Genomic DNA, 23,870 nt, shown 5'->3' on the forward strand with positions numbered 1-23,870 from the left:
CTGAATTTTAGGTGGATTTTTTTTTAAGTGTCTTGAAAAATTTACATGGTTTTTCTCCTTTAAACCTTTAATGCCATGAATTACAGTGACTTTTATACTGTTAAACTGTTTCTGAAATAAACCCACATTTCCTGCACGTTATCGTTTTTATTCATTGCTACTGTGCTACTGTTCATGAAGGATATTCAGACATGAGAATATTAAGCCTGTTATTTTCCTTTCTGAGTTTTGAGAGATTAAAGTGGGTGGTGCTCCGGCAGGCTAAATAACCATCTCAGACAATGATTTTTTTAAAAATATATTTTATTGATTTTTTACAGAGAGGAAGAGAGAGGGATAGAGAGTTAGAAACATTGATGGGAGAGAAACATCAATCAGCTGCCTCTTGCACACCTCCTACTGGGGATGTGCCCGCAACCAAGGTACATGCCCTTGACCGGAATCGAACCTGGGACCTTTCAGTCCGCAGGCCCATGCCCTATCCACTGAGCCAAACCAGTTAGGGCTCAGACAGTGATTAAAGAACACTGAATTTACCTCAGGAAAAGGGGATGGGAGATGAGGATATACAATTGGAAGGACTACACAACATTGAGCAAAAGATACTGTACCCCGTGATGGCAGCAAAAATGTACTTAGGACTGCGAAACAAGGAAGGGCATAGAAGAAGCAACAGAGAAGCCTGGGCTGGGCTGCTTTGACTCTCTGAGAAGTCAGAGAAAAGGGTGCTTGGAGAAAGGTTCAGGGGGTTAGCTGGGGACGAGCTGCCGCTGCCCATTGCTCTCCTGGTTGCAGGCCTTATGGGATCCCTTAGAGGTTGGGGGAAGACATGCTTGTGGGGGAATGGGAAGGGCATGCTCCTTGGAGGGAGTGCACACTGGGTCCTTTATCATGAGCATAGTTATCTCTTTCTTGCAGGTGGAATCTTAGGGGAGGTCTCAGGGGAGGGTCTTAATAGAATATTCATCAGCTTCCCAGGTGTGCTCTTTCAGGGTTGTGGTCTCCACTGATTGGTCGATGCCAGGACAGGAAGTTATTAGTCAATGTAATAGGTCCTGAGGCTGCCATGTGTCACTTGTTTGGTTTTTTCTGCTTTTCTGGGCCTGGAGCTGAAATACATCTGAAACCCAGATGTTATCTTTAGGGAGGAAAATGTTAGGGGGTCCAAACTGCCTGAAAAGCAATATGAAAGATGCGGGGGAGAGGGCAGAGGGGTGAGCATAGCTTCTTGTTTTCTCAATTGTGCCCCTTGCTAGTCATCTGGAGCTTTCTGCCCTGGTGAGTCTCTGTACCTGACTCATTGTCCCTGCTCTGCTCATGTCTAGCAAGTTTCTTCTGATTTGGTGGTCAACATTATACTAGCCACACAATGACAGCTGGGGAAGTGTTCTCTCTCTTGTTTTCTGTAAGAGCACCTGTAAGATTAGAATTAATTGATCCTTGCCTGGCTGGCTTGGCTCAGTGGTTGAGTATCAACCCATGAACCAGGAGGTTATGGTTTGATTCTTGGTCAGGGCATGTTACCCAGGTTATGGCTTGATCCCCAGTGTGGGGTGTGCAGGAGGCAGCCAATCTGTGTTTCTCTTTCATCATTGATGTATCTCTCTCTCTCCCTCTCTCTTTCTGTTTGAAAAAAAAAAGAATTAATTGTTGGTTGAATGTTTGGAAAACTTCCTGTCAAATAATCCAGGTTATATGTATCCTCTATTGGAAGGATTAAAAACAGAAACTCAGTTGGTCTATTGGTTAATAGGGCTACTCATACTTTTCTTCCTTTTTAACTCAGTTCTGGTTTCATTTTGTTTTTCTAAGCATTTATTCCTTTTAATCTAATTTTTCAAATATTTGCAATAAGGATGTTCCTGATGTCCTCCTATTGCCTGCTGTCATTGTTTCCCTTTTTACTCCTAATATTGCTTATTGTGCCCACTCTCACTTTTTAAAAATAATTCATCCAGAAGTTTGCTTTTTAAAGAATCATCTCTAGACTTTGTTGGTTCTAGTACTAATTTAATGAACCAAATTTCAATGCAAAGGAAGGCTGGCCTTCCTACAGACTCCCTTTCGCCTGTTGACACCAAAGGGAGGTGCCTCATGACAGAGTGAGGGGGGAAGAGGCTTTCCAGGTGTGCTCTTCCAGGGATCTGGTCCCATCTTCTCCTTTTCCCTGAGGGCAAAGGGGTCTCCTGGTGATGGAGATGAGACTTGGAATCAGTCAGCAGTGTGGTGAGCAGGGCTGGTTACATTACTTCTTTTATATTTCCGAGTAAATTGGTTCTGTGGCTGTTGGGGATGGGGAGGCTGACGTTGGTTTCTTTGATTCTTGGTCACTGAAGTTCAGCAAAGAATATGTAAATTCATGGATCTGAAAGGGATGAGAAGTGTTCAATTAACTCAGTGTCCCAGGTCAGGCCCTCACCTTGCCTCCTGTGATTAGGCAGCACCTGCTCTCACCACTTTGAAACTTCTAGCTTTGGAGGATTTTTAGTTTCCATTTTCTCTGCTTGCTGACATCCTTTGAATGATCATTAGAAGACAGATTATGCTATTCATACAATGGAAGAGGATACAGCAATGAGAATGAACAACTACAAATGCATATCACAATATGGATAAGTCTCATGAAAACATTTTGAATGAAAGAAACAACACACATAAAAGAGTATACTGTGTTTTTTAATGTAAGAGCATAAACAGGCAAAAATAATCTAGTGCATTGGAAGTCAGGATATGGTTACTCTTTGGAGGGAAGTGACTGGAAGGTTTCATTTTGCAGGGAGATGACATGTTTTGTTTCTTCATTTCAGTGCTGCTTACAAGGGTATGCTCAACTCATGGTAATTTATACATTGTTAACATATACATATGCTTTAAGCACTTTTCAACACATATGTGTGCTCTATTGAAAGGCTAAATGAGAGAAGCTCAGTAAAGTTATTATAAAGTGAAGGAACGAAGACCTCAGACCCATTGGAATGGACATTATCCTTTGACAGGAAGAACAGGATCAGATAGAAGGTAGAGAAGGGAGAATGACCCAGTGCCTTCCTTACGTTGGGCATTGTGCTGGTGCTTTGCATGTGTTATGTTATTTCATTCCTTCAGCTTCTCTCTGAAGTATGCAGCATTTCATGTTTATAGATGACAGGGTGAGGATCAGAGAGATCAATTTACGTGCCCAAGGTCACAGAGGAACTAAGAGTTACTGCCAGGATGCAAACAAAGGATGGGGCTAACTCCAGAGCCCACATTCTTGCATGATGTAGGCTCATGGGAGTAGTTAACCAATACATCTTGGTTTGTTGCTACATTGAGGAACCTTGATTCAAACTTGATCGCACTTCTGTCTTCAAGAGTACCCCATTCTCTATAGAGGTGTATCCATGAGAAAATGAGCCAGTGAAACTGGCTGTGCTTACCTTGTTAGGTGAGTTGTCAGAGAGGCCCTCACCTCGGAGTTGAAAGAAGAGTTAGCAATCCATGAAAATGCTAAATTGACTTATAGCTTTACAGGCTTGGTGTTCCTAAGCTGTTGTCATTTCTAGCTGAAGGAGGTGGCAGGTGGCGGGAGGAAGGTGGGATGTGGCCCATGATAACTTAAGGAAATCGCTTCTCTCAGAGTCTGTGGTCCAGACCTAGGGTGTTAGTACCAGCAGGAGGGGGTGGGCTTGAGGGGTGAGGGGGGCAGCAATAGTGACAGGGAGGCCTCAGTCCATTTCTGAATTTCTTTTTCCAGTTCACAAGGCGTTGTTTTTGCCCAGTTGTGTTTCTCAGCAATAGGCACCCGTGGCAAGGAGGGGCAGCACCCAGAGCACCCAGAGCACCACAAGACAGGGAAAGTCTCACCACAGGAGAGGGCCCACACCGTAAGAGAGGAAGAGGGGAAGGGGTAAGGTGAGGAATGGCTTTGGAAAACATGGCCATCTTACTCAGGCCTGCCAGGTCTGGGTGAGGGAGTCTCTTCCAGGGCTGGGTCTCAGGGGGATCTTTTGTGACTAGAAGGGTGGGAGGACCTATGGCAACCTAAGGTTGGGAAATGGACATCCCCTCTAAAATTTCAGAAGGTACTGAGCTCTCACTGGTGATGGCTTTACTTACTGTGGTTGGAGGCTGAGGGTTTGTGCTCTGTGAGATCGCGCTGGTTGCTTGCCCTAAACAAATATCAGAGACTGTGACTGCTATTCACAAGCATAGGCTCTTTGCTCCTTGAAGTAGGAAGGACACTGTCAGCTCATTTATACCAGAGTCAGTGTTGCCTTTCCTCCTAGGGCTCCTCTTCAGTGTACCCACCGACCCTTCCAGAGTGCACTCCTTTCCTGCTGCACTAACGTTCACACAGGTCCATCCCTTTTCAAAAAATCTTCATCTGATATTTATTAATTTCAGAAAGAGGAAGGGGGAAGAGAGAGGAGGGGGAGAGAGAGAGAGAAAGAGAGAGAGAGAGAGAGAGAGAGAGAGAGAGAGAGAGAGAGAGAGAGAGATACACGCCATCAGGTGTTAGAACCCTCAATGTAGGTTTGTGTCCTGACTGAGAATGTAACCTGTAATCTTTCTATGGGACCATGTTCCAACCAACCGAGCCACCTGGCCAGGGCATAAAGGTCTATTCTTCATCAGTTGCTTCTGAGCCTATTTCTACTTGGGCACCTTTTGACTTCGTTGATTCTGTTTTCATTCTTCATTTATTTCCTAAAAGGCCTTTTGTTTCAGCTTTAAAAATATATATATATATATATATATATATATATATATATATATATATATATATGTATATTTGTAGATTTTAGAGAGAGAAATGGAGAATGAGAGATAAAAACATCAATAATGAGAGAATCATCCATCAGCTGCCTCCTGCATGTGCTGTTCTGGCAACAGAGCCCGCAACCCTTGCATGTGCTCTGACTGGGAATTGAACTGTGACCTCCTGGTTCATGGGTCAATGTTCAACCACTGAGCCACACAGGCCAGGCTGGTTTCACGTATTTTTAAGGTTCTCTTCCTGTCCTGCCCCTCTCTTCTCCTCTTTCTATGGTTGACAGAGCACACAACTCGCTTTCTCCTGCTCCTCTTTTCGTTTACTGATTTGTTTACTGATTTGTTTTCCTTCTTGGACCTTGGTTTCCCTGACTCTAGGACCAAGGAACATAATCAGATCTTCCCCCTCTAAACCAGAGGGGGATGGGAATACCATTACCCAAAGAGAGAGGGGTACAGGAAGCTTGAAGAAGAGGCCTCAGGAATCAGTGCTGAGAAGCAGGGGTTTAGAAAGGAGGAGGAGCAGATCCAGGCCCAGAGACAGAGGGGAAGTCTCCTTCCCTCTCCCAAGCATGGTTGTCAGCCTTGGAGGAAGCAGGACAAGAGGGAAGGCCATCATACCCTCCAGTCTTTCTGATATACAGGAAGCACACCAGGGCTGCTATCAGAGCTACGCCAGCCAGGACGCCAATCACGATGCCGGCAATAGCCCCATCGGAGAGGCCAGTACTTGGTAGTGTTGGATTATCTGTCATGGATAGAAAGAGGAGAAAGAGTGGAGGAGATGTTATTCTACAGTGAGGGTGCCCTGGGAAACAACTCTCAACATGAAGTCATCTCTACTTGTTCCTTCAAGGAAGAAATTTCCCCTGGGAGGGTTGCTATGAGGTAAATAGCTCACTCTATCCTTGTAATTCTTTCTCTCACTGCATTTCTAGGTTGGTGCCCAGACTTGCCACAATTCCATCCTGGCCTTTCTGCACGGAGATATGTTTGGAGCTTTGGAAATGTGAGAAAGCTGAAGGCCATTTTAGTAAGTTATAACTTCCCACCTTTCATGGTTGCGTGTTTTTCTGTACCAGGTGTGACTGCCATGAATATGTGCCAGTCAGGTCTCAGCAAAACAACAAGAAAGCCCACTGCATGGGAGAACATATTTGGCAATGTTATCTCCAATAAGGGTTTAATCTCCAACATTTACAGGGAACTCATACAACATAACAAAAGGAAGATAAAGAACCCAATCAAAAAATGTGCAAAGGACCTAAATAGATACTTTTCAAAAGAGGACATAGGAAGGCCAAGAGACATATGAAAACCTGCTCAAAGTCACTAATCACCCGAGAGATGCAAATCAAAATGACAATGAGGTACCATCTCACACCTGTCAGAATGGCTATCATCAAGAAATCAACAAATGACAAGTGCTGGCGAGGATGCGGAGAAAAAGGAACCCTCATGCATTGCTGGTGGGAATGCAGACTGGTGCAGCCACTATGGAGAACAGTATGGAGTTTCCTCAAAAAACTAAAAATGGAGCTCCCATTTGACCCAGTGATCCCATTTCTAGGAATATATCCCAAGAAACTAGAAACACCAATCAGAAAGCATATACCACCCCTATGCACTCCTATGTCATAGCAGCACAATTTACAATAGCTAAGATTTGGAAACAGCCTAAGTGCCCATCAGCAGATGAGTGGATTAAAAACTGTGATACATCTACACAATGGAATACTATGCTGCTATAAAAGGAAGGAACTCCTACCATTTGCAAGAGCATGGATGGTCCTGGAGAGTATTATGCTAAGTGAAATAAGTCAGTCAGAGAAAGATAATCATCACATGATCTCACTCATTTGTGGAATATAATGAATAATATAAACTGATGAACAAAAACAGATCCAGAGACAGAGAAGCATCAATCAGAGGGAAGGTAGGAGGAGAGAGGATAAGGGGGAGAGATCAACCAAAGGACTTGTATGCATTCATATAAGCCTAACCAATGGACCAGGGGGATGAGGGTATGAGCGGGGGAGGGGGAGATGGGGGGATAAGGACTCATATGTAATACCTTCATCAATAAAGAAAGAAATAAAAAAAGATGGCTCTGGAGGTGTTTCCAACATGCTTTAAAATGAGAGCTTCTGGAAAACTAAAGGTATCGTCCACCCTGCTTCCCTTCACTCCTTCCGGGGTGAATTTAAAAAAAATTTAAAAAGGTCTCTTCCTGAGGCTTAAACCGCCCCCGCCCCCCCGCCCCTCCCGCCCCACCTCCCCCCCCCCCCCCCCCCCATAAACCGAAAGCTGTCTTGTGCAGGAGAATTTTTTCCTATTCTTGTTAGCGCAAAAAGTTCTGCCAGCTCCTGGTCCGTGAAAAAAGAGTTTCCATTTAAGGAGGGTGGTGGCAAACCCAGAGACGCACTGAGCATAGGTTGTGGAAATGTTGCTGTTTAGGCAGTCTGTGAACCCCCAGCTCCCTTTTCTAACCTCAAACAGGCATATGCTCTCCAACCATCCTGAGAGGGGCATGTGTAATTCCTTGAGAAGTAGATGATTCCATCCCAAACAGTCACCACTAACACCCACCTTTGTTTTGTTCCACAGCATTCCATCCTGGAAAGCAGAGGTGCTCAAGGGGACCTAGCAGAGAGATGGTGCATTGGGAAGTGATAGGTTCTCATCTCATAGGCCCACGGCTCATGGAGAAAGATCACATTTTAGGAAGCCTCTTGGAGCTTCCAAAAGCCCAAGCAGAGCTAAAGGGCAGTCTCCTACTTTCCTCTTGTGAAAATAATGGGTTGGGCATCACAGATATTCATCCTGGATGATCTTTATGGGCAATTGGGAGGGCTCTTTAGGTTAGAGGGATCTTTAGCTCCATAGTCACCGAATCCTACGAGTTTGTGTTCCTTTGGCTTTTCCATGAGATCCACAGAGATTCTAGGAAGAACACACTCACTACCATGGCCTATGTTTTGTCTACAGATGTTGTGTAGAGTAATTTGAGACCTTAAAACAGTATGTCCAAATGTTGTATTTCAAAGACCATCTACAACAGAATTCTTTGGGATGTTTTCTAAAAATGCAAACTTCTGGGTCCCACTCCAGACATTCTGAGTCAGATCTTTTATGGGCAGAGCCTAGGAATCTGAAATTTTAACAAGCACCCTAAAGATTTCCTGTGCAAACTAAAGCTTGAAAATAATTGTCTGAAAGGGGCCTAATGTCAGGAGTTTTCTTCTTCAGTTTGCCAAGTGAATCCTAAACAGTAATATTCTATCTTTTAAATGTTCTCTAAGTATTCTTATCTAATAATCTTCCATAGTTTCAAAACTTCTCATTCAGATGGCTTGCTGTCTTCCCAGGTTAATTCACAAAGATGGGTAAATACAAACAAGCAAACAACAAAGATGGCACCGCAACCTAAATCTTCCTTTTCTTTCTCCTACACAATAACCAGATCTGCATCCTTGCCAGAGGAATCTTCCAGGCTCCACCCACTTCCATCCCACTTTCTTTCCTTCAGAGGGATTCTTTCCCCCAAATAAATATTTGTATGTCTAATCCCATCGTGGCTGCCTCTCAGGGGACGAAAACTAACAAACCAGGCTTCAGACTTTGCACTCAACTCCTCTTTTCTTTTTCTATATTTAGTCTGTATACATGTCCCAATGATTTTTTGTGTAATGCCTCCCTAATCCCGAATTTAAATCATTTTGCATCTCTGTGTCTTTTTTTCATTTCTGTTGCCCTCACTAGAAGGCAACTCAAGATGAAGGATTAATATTAATTTTAGCTGCTGTTATGGGGTACTTACTATGTGCCAGGCTCTGTGCTAAATATTTTAGTTACATCTCATCTGATTCATATAATAACCCCGTCATATAGACATTATTTCCTTTTTACTGATGAAAAAATTGAGGGTTAGAGTGGTGAAAAATTTACCCAAAGTCATATGATTAGTAAGCGGTGGATCCTTGACTCTAGGACCACCTGACTTCATAGAGGCTGGTGATAACAGAAGTAATAATAGCAGCTAACACCATGGAACATTTCTGCTGTGTGTGAATTTTTGCTAAGGGTTTAATTCAGCAGCACATTAAATATTTCAAACAATACCATGAAGCAGGTACTCTTATTGTAATTTTCTCTTGTGGAATCTGAGGCTCAGGGAAGTTGAGAATCTTGTGAATGAAATTTGTAATTATAAATGCTTACTTTAAAAAGAAAGAAAGATCTCAAATAAGCAACCTAACTTTACAACATAAGGTACTAGAGAAAGAGAACAAACTAAATTCTCATAAAGATTAGAGTGGAGATAGAAAAATTACAGAATAAAAAAACAAGAGAGACAATCAATGAAATGAAAAGTTGGTTCCTCAAAAGAGTTTAACAAAATTGACAAAATTTAACCTAGATTGACTAAGAAAAAAAGTAGGAACACTCAAATTACTAAAATCAGAAGGGAAATTGGGTACATTATTACCAATTCTATGGAAATAATAAGAATTATAATAGTACTATGAATAATTATATGACAACAAATTGGATGACTTAGATGAAATGGACAAATTTCTGGAAACATAAAACCTTACCAAGATGGAATCACAAAGAAACAGAAAATATGAATAGACCTATAAATATAAGGAGATTGAATCAGTGTAAGCATTTGACAAAATTCAACATCATTTCCTGATAAAAATGCTCAAATTATGAATAGAAGGAAACTACATCCACATTATAAAGGCCATTTATGACAAACCCACACCTAACATGACTCTCAATGGTGAAAGACAGAAAGTTTTTTCCTAAGATCAGGCACAAAGATCTGCCTTCGTTTGCCATTTCTACTCAAAACAGTATTGGAAGTCCTAGCCAGCAATTAGAATGAGAAATAAAAGGCATCCAAATTGGAAAAGGAGATGTAAAATTATGTCTGTTTGCATATAATATGATCTTCTATGTAGAAAACCTTAAAGTCCCACAAAAATTGTTAGAACTAATAAACAAGTTCAGCAAAGCTGCAGGATACTAAATCAACAGGTAAAAATAAGTTGTGCTTCTATATATGAACAATGAACAATTCAGAAAGGAAACTAAGAAAATGCCATTTACAATAGCATCAAAAAGAATAAAATACTTAGGAGTCAACTTAACCAGGGACGTGAAAGACTTATATACTGAACAACTGCAAAAAAATCATTGCTGGAAAAATATGGGAAGACACTCTGTGTTCATGGATTGGAAGACTTCATATTGTTAAGATGACAATACTGCCCAAAGTGATCTACAGATTCAATGCAATCCCTATCAATATCCCAATGACATTTTTGGAACAAAAACAGAAAAAACAATCCTGAAAGTCATATGGAATTTCAACAGACCCCCAATAACCAAAACAAACTGGAAAAAGAACAAAATTTGAGGATTCATACTTCCTTATTCCAAAATTTACTGCAAGGCTGGGGTAATAAAAAGTGTGGTTACAGACATATAGAAATGGATTAGAAAGCCCAGAAATAAACCCTCACATATGTGGTCAAATGATTTTGACAAGAGTACCAAGACCTTCCATGGAAGGTGTAGCTCTGTTGTTTGGGGCATCGTCCTATACACTAAAAGATGATGCGTTCTAGTCCTGGTCAGGAAACATTACCCAGGTTGTTGGTTTGATCCTTAGGCAGGGCATGTGCGGGAGGCAGCCGGTTGATGTTTCACTCTAACAGCAATGGTCTCTCTCTCTTTCATTCTCTAGAATCAATTTTTAAAAAAAGTGCCAAGGCCATATAAGAAGGAAAGCACAGTCTTTTTAAGAAATGGTACTGGGAAAATGGTATATCGATCAAAAGAATGAATTGGAACTACTTAATATTATATACAAAAAATTAACTCACAATGAACCAAAAATCTAAGTGTGAGAGCTAAACTTAAAAAAACTCTTAAAAGAGAACATAGGATGAAAGCTTTATGATATTGGATTTGACAATGCATTTCTGGATAGGAAACTAAAAGCATAATCAACAAAGAATCTTATATAATAAAAGGCTAATATGCAAATTGTCCCCATGGGTGTGGGTTCTACCAACTGGGAGTTCGATGTATGCTAAGCACAAGGGGGTGGCTCGGAACATGGAGAGAATAGGTGATGTGGCAACTGCAGTGGGCAGCAGTGGAGACTCTGCCGGCCCCGATGGGTGCCGAGAACAGGGGGACCGCGGAGGGATGGTGGAGCAGATGACTGGACGGTGCCAGGCCAAGGCAGGTGTGAAGGGATGTCCTGGTCGGTGGCAGCAGGTAGCCGGGTGAAGGGAGGTCCCAGCTGACAGCCAGCAGCTGCTAGGGACCCTACCTTTGCACAGAATTTCATGCACTAGGCCTCTAGTAAATAGATAAATTGGACTTTATCAAAATTTTTAAAATTGTGTTTATGAAAGGACAATGTTAACAAAGAAAAAAGACAACACAGAGAATGGATGAAATATTTGAAAATCATATATCTGATAAAGGATTAATATCCAGAATATATAAGTAATTATTACTCAACAACAATAGCAACAACAAAACAATCAGATTAAAAAAATAGCCAGAGGAACTGAATAGAAATTTCTTCCAAGAAGATATAGAAATGGACAAAAAGCACATGAAAAGATGCTCAGCATCACTAATCATTAGAGAAATGCAAATCAAAACCACCATGAGATACCACCTCACACCCACTGAGATGGCTATTACAAAAAAACAAAAACCACCCAGAAAACAATGTGTTGGCAAGGATGGGGAAAATTGGAACTTCTGTGCATTGCCAGCAGGAATATTTAATGGTGCAGCCACTATGAAAAATGACATGGCAGTTCCTCAAGAAAGTGAACAAAAATTACTATTTCATTTAGTAATTCTACTTCTGGGTAAATACTCAAAAGAATTGAAAGCAGGTATTTGAACAGATATTTGTACACCCTTGTTCATAGCAGCATTATTCACAACAGACAATAGGTAGGAACAATCCAGAATTCATGGACAGATGAATGATAAATTAAATGTGATGGATACATGCAACGGAATACCAGTCAGCCTTAAAAAGGAATGGAGTGGTGATATATGCTACAACATGGATGAAACTTGAAGACATTATGCTATGTGAAAAAAGCCAGACACAGGGGGAGGATCCAAGATGGTGGCGTAGGTAAACACCTAAACTGCTGCCTCGCACAACAGTTTCAAAACTACAACTAAAAGACAAAACATCTATCACCCAGAACCACGGGAAAGCTGGCTGAGTGGAAGTTCTACAACTAGAAGGAAAGAGCAAACAGTATTGAGAGGTGCACAGGCGCTGAAAAGCTGAGGTACGGAGACGCGCGAATTGTGCTAGCGAAGGGCGACTGGGAGCGCTGCTTTTTTCAACCCGAAGGGAGACAAGCTCCGATTACTCCAAACTCCAGTTTCTGGGGAGACGCGGGGGACCCAAACTCCTACGGAGAGAAGCTGGACTGTCTGCCGTGGGGTCGGAAAGTGAGGGTGGCTTGCTTGCAGGGCTGCGTGCAGGAATAACTATTTACTATGCTGGGGCGCGGGACGCGGGGACGCGGTTGGAGACACAGAGCAGGCTAACTGGCAGCCATCGCTGTTTGCCATGCCCTAGCCTAGTCACGCCCTGAGAAACCTCCCCGCACAATCTACAAACCCACCCAAGCTCCAAGCAGCGGCTTTAGCATATGAATGACCTGCCTTATCGCAGCTTAACCTAGCAAACTTGCAGCCCTGGTCAGACAGCTCCAAAACCTCCAAACCCCAAGCAAAGAGGAGAAAACTATAGTTCTCACTGTAGCGCCTGCTGGGTAGCCTCAGACAGTAGCTGACTTGCACCCCATTAAAGATCCAGAAGCCAGTGTACCTAGTGGTCAGTGTGAGACACCAGATTTCAACTCCTCACATCCGTTAAGTGACACATTCAAGAGGCAGACTCAGTGAGCACCAAAGCCCCACTGAAACAAGTCCTGCACCATAAGCGTGTCTCCAGCACAGCAGTTCTTCCATTATAGACACAGCAGGTCCTCACAGCCAATTGGCCTGGAGGTCAATTCCTCCCAGTGTACCAACAGCAATCAAGGCTTAACTACACCAAGACTTTGCACTCAGCCCACAAAGGGGTGTACCAAAGGCGTCCACCTCAGGTGATTGGGGAAGCTGAGCTACTGGCCCCTATAGGTCACCTACCACACAAAGCCACTCCATCAGCACAAGGAAGCAGCAAAATGCGGAGACAAAGAAACATGTCACGAATGAAAGAAATGGAGGAAAGCAAACTACTGGACAACATAGAGTTCAGAACCACATTTATAAGGTTACTCAAGAATCTTCTAAAAACTGCTGAGGAACTTAGTGAGACCTTTAAGGATCTTAATGAGAATGCCAAAAAATGGAAAAGGACCAGTCAGAAATTAAGCATACACTGTCTGAAATAAAGAATATACAGAAACTCAACTGTAGATCAACGTACCCCAAGAATCAAACCAAAGATCTGAAATATGAGGAAACAAAAAACACTCAACCAGAAAAACAAAAAGAAAAAAGAATCCAAAAATATGAAGATAGTGTAGGGAGCCTCTGGGACAACTTTAAGCGTACCAACATCCGAATTTTTGGGGTGCCAGAAGAAGAGAGAGAGCAAAATATTGAAAACCTATTAGAAGAAATAATGATAGAAAACTTTCCCTACCTGGTGAAAGAAATAGACTTACAAGTTCAGGAAGCACACAGAACCCCATACAAGAGGAATCCAAAGAGGACCACACCAAGACACATCATAATTAAAATGCCAAGGGCAAAAGACAAAGAGAGAATCTTGAAAGCAGCAAGAGAAAAACGGTGAGTTACCTACAAGGGAGCATCCATACGACTGTCAGCTGATTTCTCGGTAGAAACTATGCAGGCAAGAAGGGAGTGGCAAGAAATATTCAAAGTGATGAACAGCAAGAACCTACAACCAAGATTACTCTACCCAGCAAAGCTATCATTCAGAGTTGAAGGTCAGATAAAAAGCTTCACAGACAAGAAAAAGCTAAAGGAGTTCATCACCACCAAACCAGGATTACATGAAATACTGAAGGGTATTCTTTAAGAAGAGAAAGAAGAAGAAAAAGGTAAAGATAAAAATTATGAACAACAAAATACATACCTACCAACAAGTGAATCTAAAAATCAAATGAATAAAAAATCTGAAGAACAGAATGGACTGGTGAATATAATAGAATCAGGGACATAGAAAGAGAGTGGACTGACAATTCTCAGGGGGAAGGGGGTGTGAGGGGTGCGGGAAGAGATTGGACAAAAATCTTACACCTATGGATGAAGACAGTGGTGGGGGGTAAGGGCATGGGGTAGGGTGGGGAATCAGGTGGAGGGGAGCTATGGGGGGGGAAAAAGAGGAACACCTGTAATAATCTAAACAATAAAGATTTATTTTAAAAATAAAAAAAAAAAGCCAGACACAAAAGGACAAATATCACATGACTAGTGGCCCGGTGCACGAAATTTGTGCACATTAAAAGGGGATTAATTAGAGAAAATAATTTAATATTGCTATTTGCCCTTTCTCTATAATAGAAGTGTCAGAGATGAAAGAAAATTAGTAAAATGTATATGAAAACCTTCCTCCTGACAGAGTCTGGGGCACACCACGGGACCCAGAGTCAAGTCCCCGCCCACGCACATGTGCCTCAAAATCACGTGAGACCCAGACCCAGCCTGGCTCCCCCCCCCCCCACCCGCCACATTGGGCTAGATCCAGACCTGGCCAGTCCCACCCTTGTCAAGCCCTGCCGGGCAGGGAACATAGCCTCAGGTCCCCTGGCCAGCACCAGGACGGGGGGCGTGGCCTGAGGTTCCCCAGCCCAGGCCAGGGTTGGGGGGCGTGCCTTGAGGTCCCCCATCAAGCCCTGCCAGGCTGGGGGGTGCAGCTTCAGGTCCCCCATGGGCAGGGGGCGCAGCCTGAGTTCCCCCAACCCAGCACTGGGGGTGCACCTTGAGGTCCCCTGTCAAGCCCTGCCAGGCAGGGGGGTGCAGCATCAGGTCCCCTGGCTCAGTGCTGGGGCGGGAGGAGCAGCCTGAGGTCCCCTAGCCCAGCACCAGGATGGGAAGCGCACCTTGAGGTCCCCTGTCAAGCCCTGCCGGGTGGGGGGGCACAGCCTGAGATTCCCTGTCAAGCCCCACGGGGGCGGGGGAGGGCGTAGCCTCAGGTCCCTGCTGGTTGCTTGTTAAGGTTCCATATGGGAGCTCGGCCTCAGCTGTGGGTGCAGCCATCTTTGTGATGGAGTGATGGTTAATTAGCATATTCCCTCTTTATTAGATAGGATTCCACTTATATGAAGAATCTAGAGTACTCATATTCATAGAAAGAGAAATAGAATGGTGGTTTCCAGGGACTGGAGTTAGGGATTGGGGAGCTATTGTTTAATGGGTACAGTGTTTTAGTGTGGTAAGATGAAAAAGTTCCCGATTGATAGTGGTAATGATTGTAATGCCACTGAGGTGTACACTTAAAAGTTAAAATGGTAAATTTTATGTATAGTTTTTCACATAAAAAATGAGCACAAAAAAACAGCCTTGTGCAAGGTCACAGTGAATGCCAGACCCAGGGTCGGAAACTTGAGCTCTTAACCACTTTGCCATTCTGTTTACTGTAATGTCTCCTGATTCACAATCTGCTCCCTGTGTCCTCTGTCCATTTATCACACCATTGGTAGAGCAATCCTCCCAGGCAGATGTAGGATGAGGAAAGGGATCACTTACATTGTACGTTCAGCTCGAGAGGGTCACTTTTGCTGGAACTGATAGGGTTGAAGACCTCACACTGAAAACCTCCAGCATCCTCCCTCCTGACGGGGTCGATGGTGAGGATGCTGTTGCCCTGGGACAGCTTCATCCTGTCCTTATGAGGTAGAATCTGGTTCTTGAAGAGCCACCGGATGGAGATCCCAATGTCATTTGTGAGACAGGTCAGGACCACGGCGTCCTTATGCTCTGTGACTGTGGCATTCCTGGCTCGGAGGACGGGCTTCGCCACTGGCTCTGTGGACAACAGAGGAGGTGACCGACTGAGAGTGGGCTCCTTCCTCAGAGATGTCAGCCACTCACAGACCACAGTGATCTTTGTAAAGGTCACCAGAGGAGGACTCTGACCTCTGCAGGGTGAGGACCTTTGTTCAGGTGACAGTCTGTAAGGAGAGGGCTATGCCTCCCCTCCTCCCTCCAGATCACCTAAGGATGACCCCTGACCTGTCTTCCTGGACATCTGTAGTATCAGTACCAGGAACCTCTTCTCAGACCGTGTATCTAGTATCCTCATCATCAGGTGAAATTTTCCACCCATTGACTTTTAAAATATATATTTTTTTACTAATTTCAGAGGGAAAGGGACTGGGAAAGAGAGAGAGAGAAAAATCAATGATGAGAAAGAATCATTGATTGGCTGCCTCCCTCACATCACCTACTCAGGATCAAGCTCCAGAATGCGTCCTGACCAGGAATCAAACCATGACCCCCTCGTTCAAGGTCAATGGTCACAGATCAACCCCTGAGCCACATCAGATGGGCTCCACCCATTGACTTTTGTGTGACTCTTTCCCAGACCTTCCTGTGAATTTCTAAACACTCACACCCACTCTCTAGTATGGTGGCTACACACAGAGATGGAAAGGCATTCCCTTTTTGTTAAATAATTTATTAGAGAATGAGACTGGCCCAGCCATGACCTTAGGACCTGGAGAAGTTTCAATCTGAAGGATTTCTCAGTCTGAATAGGGCTTTCACTTCCTGGCCTGTGGATGGAATATCACAGAGAAGGAAACCCCTAGACTCGCAGGGGTACTCAAACTTTTTAAACAGGGGGCCAGTTCACTGTCCCTCAGACCGTTGGAGGGCCGGACTATAGTTTAAAAAAAAAAACTATGAACAAATTCCTTTGCGCACTGCGGGCCCAGGACGAGTCGGCTGCTAAGCAGGACAGGCAGCGGCACCCGGCGGGCTGGATAAATGTCCTCGGCGGGCCGCATGTGGCCCGCGGGCCGTAGTTTGAGGACGCCTGCAGAGAAGTAGTCACAGTTTGAACAAAAGGCTGGTACTCTTAGCGTCCTCCGTAAACTACAAACTCTGTGGCACTGCTCCTTCTGTCCCATGAAGGGTCTTCGTGGATGAATCTACCTACTTGTCAAGTATGCACCACTGCTCACTGCTGTCCTCAGCAATGTCACATGCGCTCGTGTCACACAGTGTTGTACAGCTGGTGACTTGAGAGTCAGGACACAGCTCAGAGGAGGCTCCCCTGTGGCTCACTCTCTCTACATTTCCATGCAGCCTGGTCTGAGGGAGGCTGTGGTGTTGGAGGGTGACTCAAAATGGCCAGATTGAGGACAGACCACCCATGCACCTTCACCACAGACCCCTGTCCCACCACAGAGGGCACAGAGCAGCCAGTCACCAGGTGAGCCTGGAGCAGCGCAGGGAACAGGGGTCTGTCCTGCTCACCCCTCCTCAGAGGTGGTGTCCTCCTTTAGTTTGGGGACAAGAGGTGAGCTTGTTCAAAGCCTTGTATGTTCCTTGTAGCACATGGAGCAGGTAACAGACAAGAGGGGACAGAAGGAAAGTGTTAGTGACAGAAGAAGCTACTTGACCTTGAGGACCTTTGTTTTCCCCTCTGGGAAGCTCCCTCCCTCCACCACTTGACTCTTTCTCAGGCTGAGAGAGCCCCCTCCTCACTTTCCAAGGTTGGACCCCAGCTCTGCCATGTGAAACAAGAAGACTAATGGAGGAGAGTCTACAGAGATGTAGTGGGAGGGCTCAGGGGAAGACTTTGTGATTTGCTTGTGTCCATGGCCACAGGATGGGAGACAACAACCCTCCAGGCTCTGTTCTGAAAACCATACAGCCCTGCACCCCACAGCCTGGTGCTAATAATGCAAGAGGCACTTATCTGAGACTGTGAGAGTCTTGAACTTGGTCCTATAGGGATGAGTGACAGAGTTATGGGTGAGGCAATTATAGGATCCATTGTCACCTGCAGTGATGTTGGGGATAAAGTGCTCCTGTGTGGGTGCTGGGCCTCCCAATGATATACTAAGAATACTCTTTATGCGGGTTAGAGACCGAGTGGCAGGAGAGGCTGAGGTTTGCCCCTGGTAGGTAAGGGTCCTCTGAGGGGGAATTGGTGGTGGGGGGTCAGGGCCATCTGGAGCAAAGAGAACAAAGCCACACATGATGTAATCAGAGGGAAGGGGAAGCTCCTGGTCTTGTAAGGGCCACACTCTCCCTCTGAGCTTATTTTCAGCCCATTTTTTTGTTTGTTTGTTTTTTGTTTTTAGATCCAATTCAATTCACACTAACAATCAATTTGAATTACATAAGTGTTATGCAGAATGCTTGCCCAACTTCTCCTTCTGGGGTCTAAAGAAGACTTCCTAACACTAGTGTGAATGTGAAATTAATTGATTTTTCCTTATTGGGGAAAAACATAAAATATTTTTCATATGTATGCAGCTGTTTGATAGATGCATTTCACAACTTGCAAAAAATCAAACAGCTATTGGGATGCATGTAACATAAGAAAACTCTACCTAAATACATGTCTCTGCTCCTTGATTTTGCTACTGAAATACAGAGAATGATTTGCCTTTTGACACTTCCTCAGTGATATTGCCTTCTGAGTAGATAGCATCGTTGCCAAGTATTTCTGCTCTGAGAGCAGTTATAAAACGAGTTAGAATAACTGCCCTCCTATGAAGCAATGGCTGTTTATGTGCAAAACCCTCTATGTATATGTCCCACACACAACTCTCCCTACCCCTCCAAACAAAAAGAAGAAGGCGCTGGTGGTCAACTTTAGCTATCCTGAAACTTCCATCTCCCATTATATTTATACAAATTTATCTTTACTATTGAAAATACTATAGTGTCCCCCTTGTTCTCCATTGACCCCCTACACCCCACACCAAACCCAACCCCAGCCTGGTTTTAAAATGCCTGTCCCAGCCAAGCTGGTGTGGCTCAGTGGATGAGCATTGACTTATGAACCAGGAGGTCACGGTTCAATTCCCAGTCAGGGCACGTGCCTGGGCTGGGGGCTCTATCCCCAGTGTGGGATGTGTAGAAGGCAGCCGATCTGAAGACACAGAAATAGAGAGATAGAAATATCAATGATTCTGTTTCATCATTGATATTTCTATCTCTCTCCCTCTCCCTACCTCTCTGAAATCAATAAACATAAATATATATATATATATATATATATATATATATATATATATATATAAAGCCCCGACCATAACCCCCTGTGTTTACTAAACCTGAGCCTGAGACATTAACTAGTTTGTCCCAGTCCCAAGAGCTGCCCAGATGTAGTATAGGAACTCCTGGCCACACTGGGTGTTTGGAGTTCGTGTCTGTGTATGTGGACCTGAGAGGGACAGATATAGCCTGGCCTCTGGCAGTGTGGATTCAGGTGGGCAGCCTGGCCCAGGCAGGGACAGAGGTACTCACAGAGAACATTCAGGGTGAATGGGTCACTGTGGCCGGCACTCACTGGGTTCTGGGTTTCACACTCATAGGGTCCTGTGTCATTCCTTGTGACGGAGTAAAGTGAGAGTCCTGTTGTCCTTGGACAGCTGCAGCCTGGCACTGACCGGGAGACTCTGATTGTTGATCAACCACAGGGAGGTGGTGTCCTGAGCCTGAGGTTCACATGTTAACACTACATGGTCCTTGTCTCAATGGTTGGAGTTGTTGCTTGTGATGCTGGGTTTGGGGAAGTCCTCTGTGCAGGTAACAGAGAGAGCACTGCCCTGTGTGGTACCTTGGATTCCTCCAAAGGCTTCTTTCATCAGAGTTGACACCTCTTGCCTCTCAGCCAACCCGAGTTTTTAAAAGAATAAGGCAGGTCTGTGCATCACAAGACAAACAAATGCATGAGGATCTGAGCGCTCAGAAATTGTAAGGCCACCTGCTTTATATCTGGGAGAAAAAGCACAGGCTTTCTCAGGTGTCAGACAACTATCAGGGTTTGATCACAGAAAGACACAGTACTGGGAGTCAGAGACCACCTGGCACCTATCCTGGTTCCTCACTGACCAGCTGACTGCCTGGCTGATGTTGGGTCTCAGCTGGAATTTGCAGGTGCTGAGTCCCCTCCAGCAACACAGACCTGCATTGCCGGGTCGAGATGTGTTTTCCCTGAAACTTCACATGCCAAGGTTAACCTAAAGATGAGTAATGATTGGCCACAGCATAGTTCTTAAACCCCAGAGGACTGGGCAGGGTGGCCCTGAACTGGGTGTCTGAGCAGAAACAATACACGGGAGACCAGAAGCAAATCTGGCTGTCAGTTCAGTACCCAGGCTGCAGGGCCATGAGGTGTGGCTGTCTGCCCAGTTCACTGATGACTGACATGAGACAGTGACCCCAGAAAGGGAAGAGCAGAGTCCAGGAATGATTTAGAAAAGAGTGAGGGTTGCGGGGAGCTGGCTGGTGGTGGCAGCAGAGCCATGCTCTCTGCCCTTGGTCTGTAATGTCCTTTCTGCCACTGCAGAAGGCAGGGATCCTTCCTCAAAACTCAAGACAGCAGCACGCACAGAAGGGAGACTTGTGGAAGGTGGGAGAGCATGAACTTACTGAAAATATGGCCCTCATGGACCATTTGTGTTTGGCAGTTATGAAATAGATTTTGAATTAAACGGTGAAAGAATATGTGAAATCATTATTCATGCCCCAAAGATCTAAGACCAGTTTTTGGAGGAATCTCTGTCTAGAGAGCACGAAGGTCATAGACCAAGTTCTGCAGTCCCACCAGGTCACACTGTGAAAAAGGAAGATGCCACATTGGGTTTGAAATGAGGGACTCCCTGGGATGGAGAGAAGGTGAGTCCTGCTAAGAGAACAGAAGTGATCGGGAGGCAAGTCCAACTGTCTCTGCTGTATAAAGGGAGGGATGACACCAAAATGGTAGAAAAGACATGTGCCATGTTAGTAAAGTTGGGGAGAAGGTCCCTCCCTGTTTCTATGGACAGTCAGGCAGATGGGGAGGAGCCCCCACACGGCATGTGGCATGTGCTCTTCCTTTTCCTTCTCACTCAGGAAACAACTGGAGTTGAGTCAAATTCATTCAAATTGGGCAGCGTCTAAGAGAAAGGAGAGTGGCTGGTGGATCTCATCCTCTGAGAGGATCCTACGCTGTGGTCATGGTGTCATCATGAGAACATGTGTGTGAAACAGGCAGTGAACCAGTCAGATCGTGCCAGGTCACCAGCCCACCGTGGAAAGGTCTCAGGAGCCGCTGGGAAGAATGGGAGCCTCACACCAGGACGAGGTTGTGAGTCACGAGTCAGGGGTGCAGTGAGCATAATAAAGCCCTTCAAGTAGAAGAGAGACCTTGGCATAACTCACATTGGTGAGTCACAATCTGTGTGATTCTGATTGAGTGACTGTAACTCAGTTTTCCCTGAATAGAACAGGATAAATGGTAAATGGTCTCAGGTTTGCCATGTTGCCCGTGAATGAACCTTAAATCTTTCACAATTTCCTAACCTAAAGCTTGGAATAGAGGAGCTGCCCAAGTTAACAGCCTCTGTTATCAGTTGTGTCCGTGAGAGAGGATGCCGTGGGCAGAGCCCTGGTGGACTAGGAGCTTCGAGGAACATCTTCTCTTTTCCTCCCTGGGGAGACTATCTTCCTCTTCCTTCCTGTGTCCCCCAGGGCAGTTAGCTAATGGCCTGGGGACCTTGTCCACATACTCCCCAGGCATGGTCTCAGGTGAAGGAGCAGGCTCCATCCCTCCCCAATGTGGCTCTTGAGGCTGAGCCCTGGCTGGTGACCACCTCAGGAGCCTTGTGACTTGGGCACCTGGGAAATTGTTGCTGCCAGTCAGCCCTGCCCACAGATCAAACCCAACTGCCCAGAGGCTCCTTGGGTTTCCTGGAGTCAGGAGCCCTGGGACAGAGGTCTGGGAGAGGAGGAGGAGGAGCTGCCTGGATTGAACTTCTCTGTGAGGATCCCAGGGCCCCCCAGGCCAGGCCCTGTATGAGCCCTGCAGGGTTGTTCTCTGGGTCATGGTTGGGAGAAGCCCAGGGGCCTGGATGAGACTGGTCTCCCTCTGCTGAGTCACTCCCCTCAGACTGGCCCTTCTCTCTGGGGAGAATGTCTGCAGGGCTGGAATCCAGAAAGGGAACTCTGACCTTAGGAAGTTTGTCTCCACTGTGTGAGTCCTGCACTAAGTGCCCAAACCCAACCTGGAATGTGAGGCAGAGGGGGATGGAGGCAGAGTGAGTCCAGGGCTGTCAGTCCTGTGTCTGAAGTAGAATATGCCCCACCCGACACCCAGAGGACAAAGAGCCATCACTCACGGTATACACGGAGCTGTCCAGTTACTTCTTTGCCCTCATAATCTTTGTCTATGGCTAGTAGGGTGTAGTATCCTGTGTCCTGCAGGGTGACTTTCTGGAACAGCAGGGATCCATTGGGGTACATTGTCTCTCGATGGTTGTATGCAGGCCCGAGGGTAATTGCTTGAGTGTCTGCTGTATATGATAGAATTCTAAGGTCGCTTTTTATACTTTCCCCTTTGTACCAGATACAGCCTCCAAGATTCCCAGGCAGGTTGTGGACACGGAGAAGCACGTCCTTCCCTTCGGCAGCATCAGGGGGCACTGATTCAATAGTGAGCTGGGCAGTGGTGGGCAGGCTCCAGAGGGTGAGGAGTGAGGCTAGGAGGGAAGAGAGAAGTTGATCAATATTTGGAGAACTGTATTGGGATGGAGAGATGAGGCCCTGGGTTCTGAGCAGGTCTTTCCATCTCTCAGCCTTGGTGTGTGTGTGTGTGTGTGTGTGTGTGTGTGTGTGTGTGTGTGTGTGTGTGTATCTTCTGTGGTGAAGTGCAGCAGCATGGCCACCATGACTTCAGCACCTCTGACCTTATTTCCTGCTTGTAAACTCCCAGGTGGCTGCCTGGCTCCTGGCTCCTGGCTCCTGAGGTCAGAAATGCTCACAGGCACTGCTCAGACCCCTGTTGACACTAAAGACCCGTGTCTCCACTTTCTGACCTGTCCCTGTTCTGTTCTCCTCATGGCACTTGTGGGGACCTGACCTCACATCTAGATCTTTCCTTCTCTGTCTCCTCTCCATAGAAGGTAAGCTCCATGGGGGAAGGGGCTTGTCTGCTCTGTTGTACCCCCAGGGCCTGCAGCAAGCTGAGATGCCTGTGGGTGAATGAATGAGTGCTCCCTGGGTCCTGCACCCCCTGGGTGCATGTGCCCAGTTCTGAGGTTGGTGGTAAGGACAACGCTTAGTGCCCCAGGTTCATTTTTTCTTGTGTCACCCTGACACAAATTCATATTATTATAATTAGTTTTCAGAAAGAATTTCAGTGATGAATAACTTGTAAAACTTACCATAATCTAGGTTTTCCCGCCCCTCACCACCTCCAGATCATGGGATTGTCCTGCTGCTGAGCCCCCTTCCCCATCCTACTCTGCTCCCCTGTCCTCTCCCCTCAGGTCCAAACAGAAGCCCTCTGTCCCTTCTCTGAGCGCTGTGCCCCCCAGGAAACCCCAGCCAGTCTCTGCCTCCCCTTTTCTGTCCACCCCCAGGGACTGTCTTCCCTCCTTACCAGCCAGCAGGAGCCCCTGCGGGGGGATGCACCCTCTGTGAGCAGGGGCTGAGGGGGACTCCATGGTTTCTGCTGTCTGTTGTGTTCCTCCCTCTGTGAGAAGAGCTTGAGATCCAGAAACACTCACTCACAGGCACTGCTCTCCCTACTGGTGGGACCAGCTAAGCCTCCTCTAGGAACAAGATCACTTCCCTGGTCACATGGGCAGAAGGCGGGGTCGGTTCCTGGGACCCTCCCTCATCCTCCCCTCCTTTCTGCCTCAGCTCTCCCACCTTCCTGGTTACCTTCCACCTAAATGTCAGATCCTGGGAATTGCTGAGGCCTCTTTCTCCTCAGTGATTCTCCACCCCACCCACACCCCCACCCCCATAGGCGCATTACCTTTTGAGATAAGCTTGAGCCTTGGATATGGAGGTTGGGGGGGGGAATTCCCTAGAGCTCAAGTTGAGTGCCCAGTAGTGCC

General features: G+C 45.7%; 1 protein-coding gene across 1 annotated transcript; it reads right to left on the bottom strand.

The window, feature by feature from the left end:
• Window positions 1–1,995: 1,995 nt before the first annotated feature.
• Window positions 1,996–23,560, bottom strand: LOC308236152 (cell adhesion molecule CEACAM21-like). Its single transcript, XM_080645512.1, has 5 exons — window positions 23,408–23,560; window positions 22,146–22,505; window positions 15,550–15,828; window positions 5,377–5,503; window positions 1,996–2,365 (listed from the first exon to the last, which is right to left on the bottom strand). Exons 1-5 carry the CDS (start codon window positions 23,469–23,471, stop codon window positions 2,338–2,340), a joined length of 858 nt encoding a protein of 285 aa, XP_080501638.1. The 5' UTR covers window positions 23,472–23,560; the 3' UTR covers window positions 1,996–2,337.
• Between the last annotated feature and the right edge of the window lie 310 nt (window positions 23,561–23,870).

Source organism: Plecotus auritus (assembly GCF_963455305.1).
Source record: "Plecotus auritus genome assembly, chromosome: 10".
In the NCBI taxonomy this organism is placed as follows: Eukaryota; Metazoa; Chordata; class Mammalia; order Chiroptera; family Vespertilionidae; genus Plecotus; species Plecotus auritus.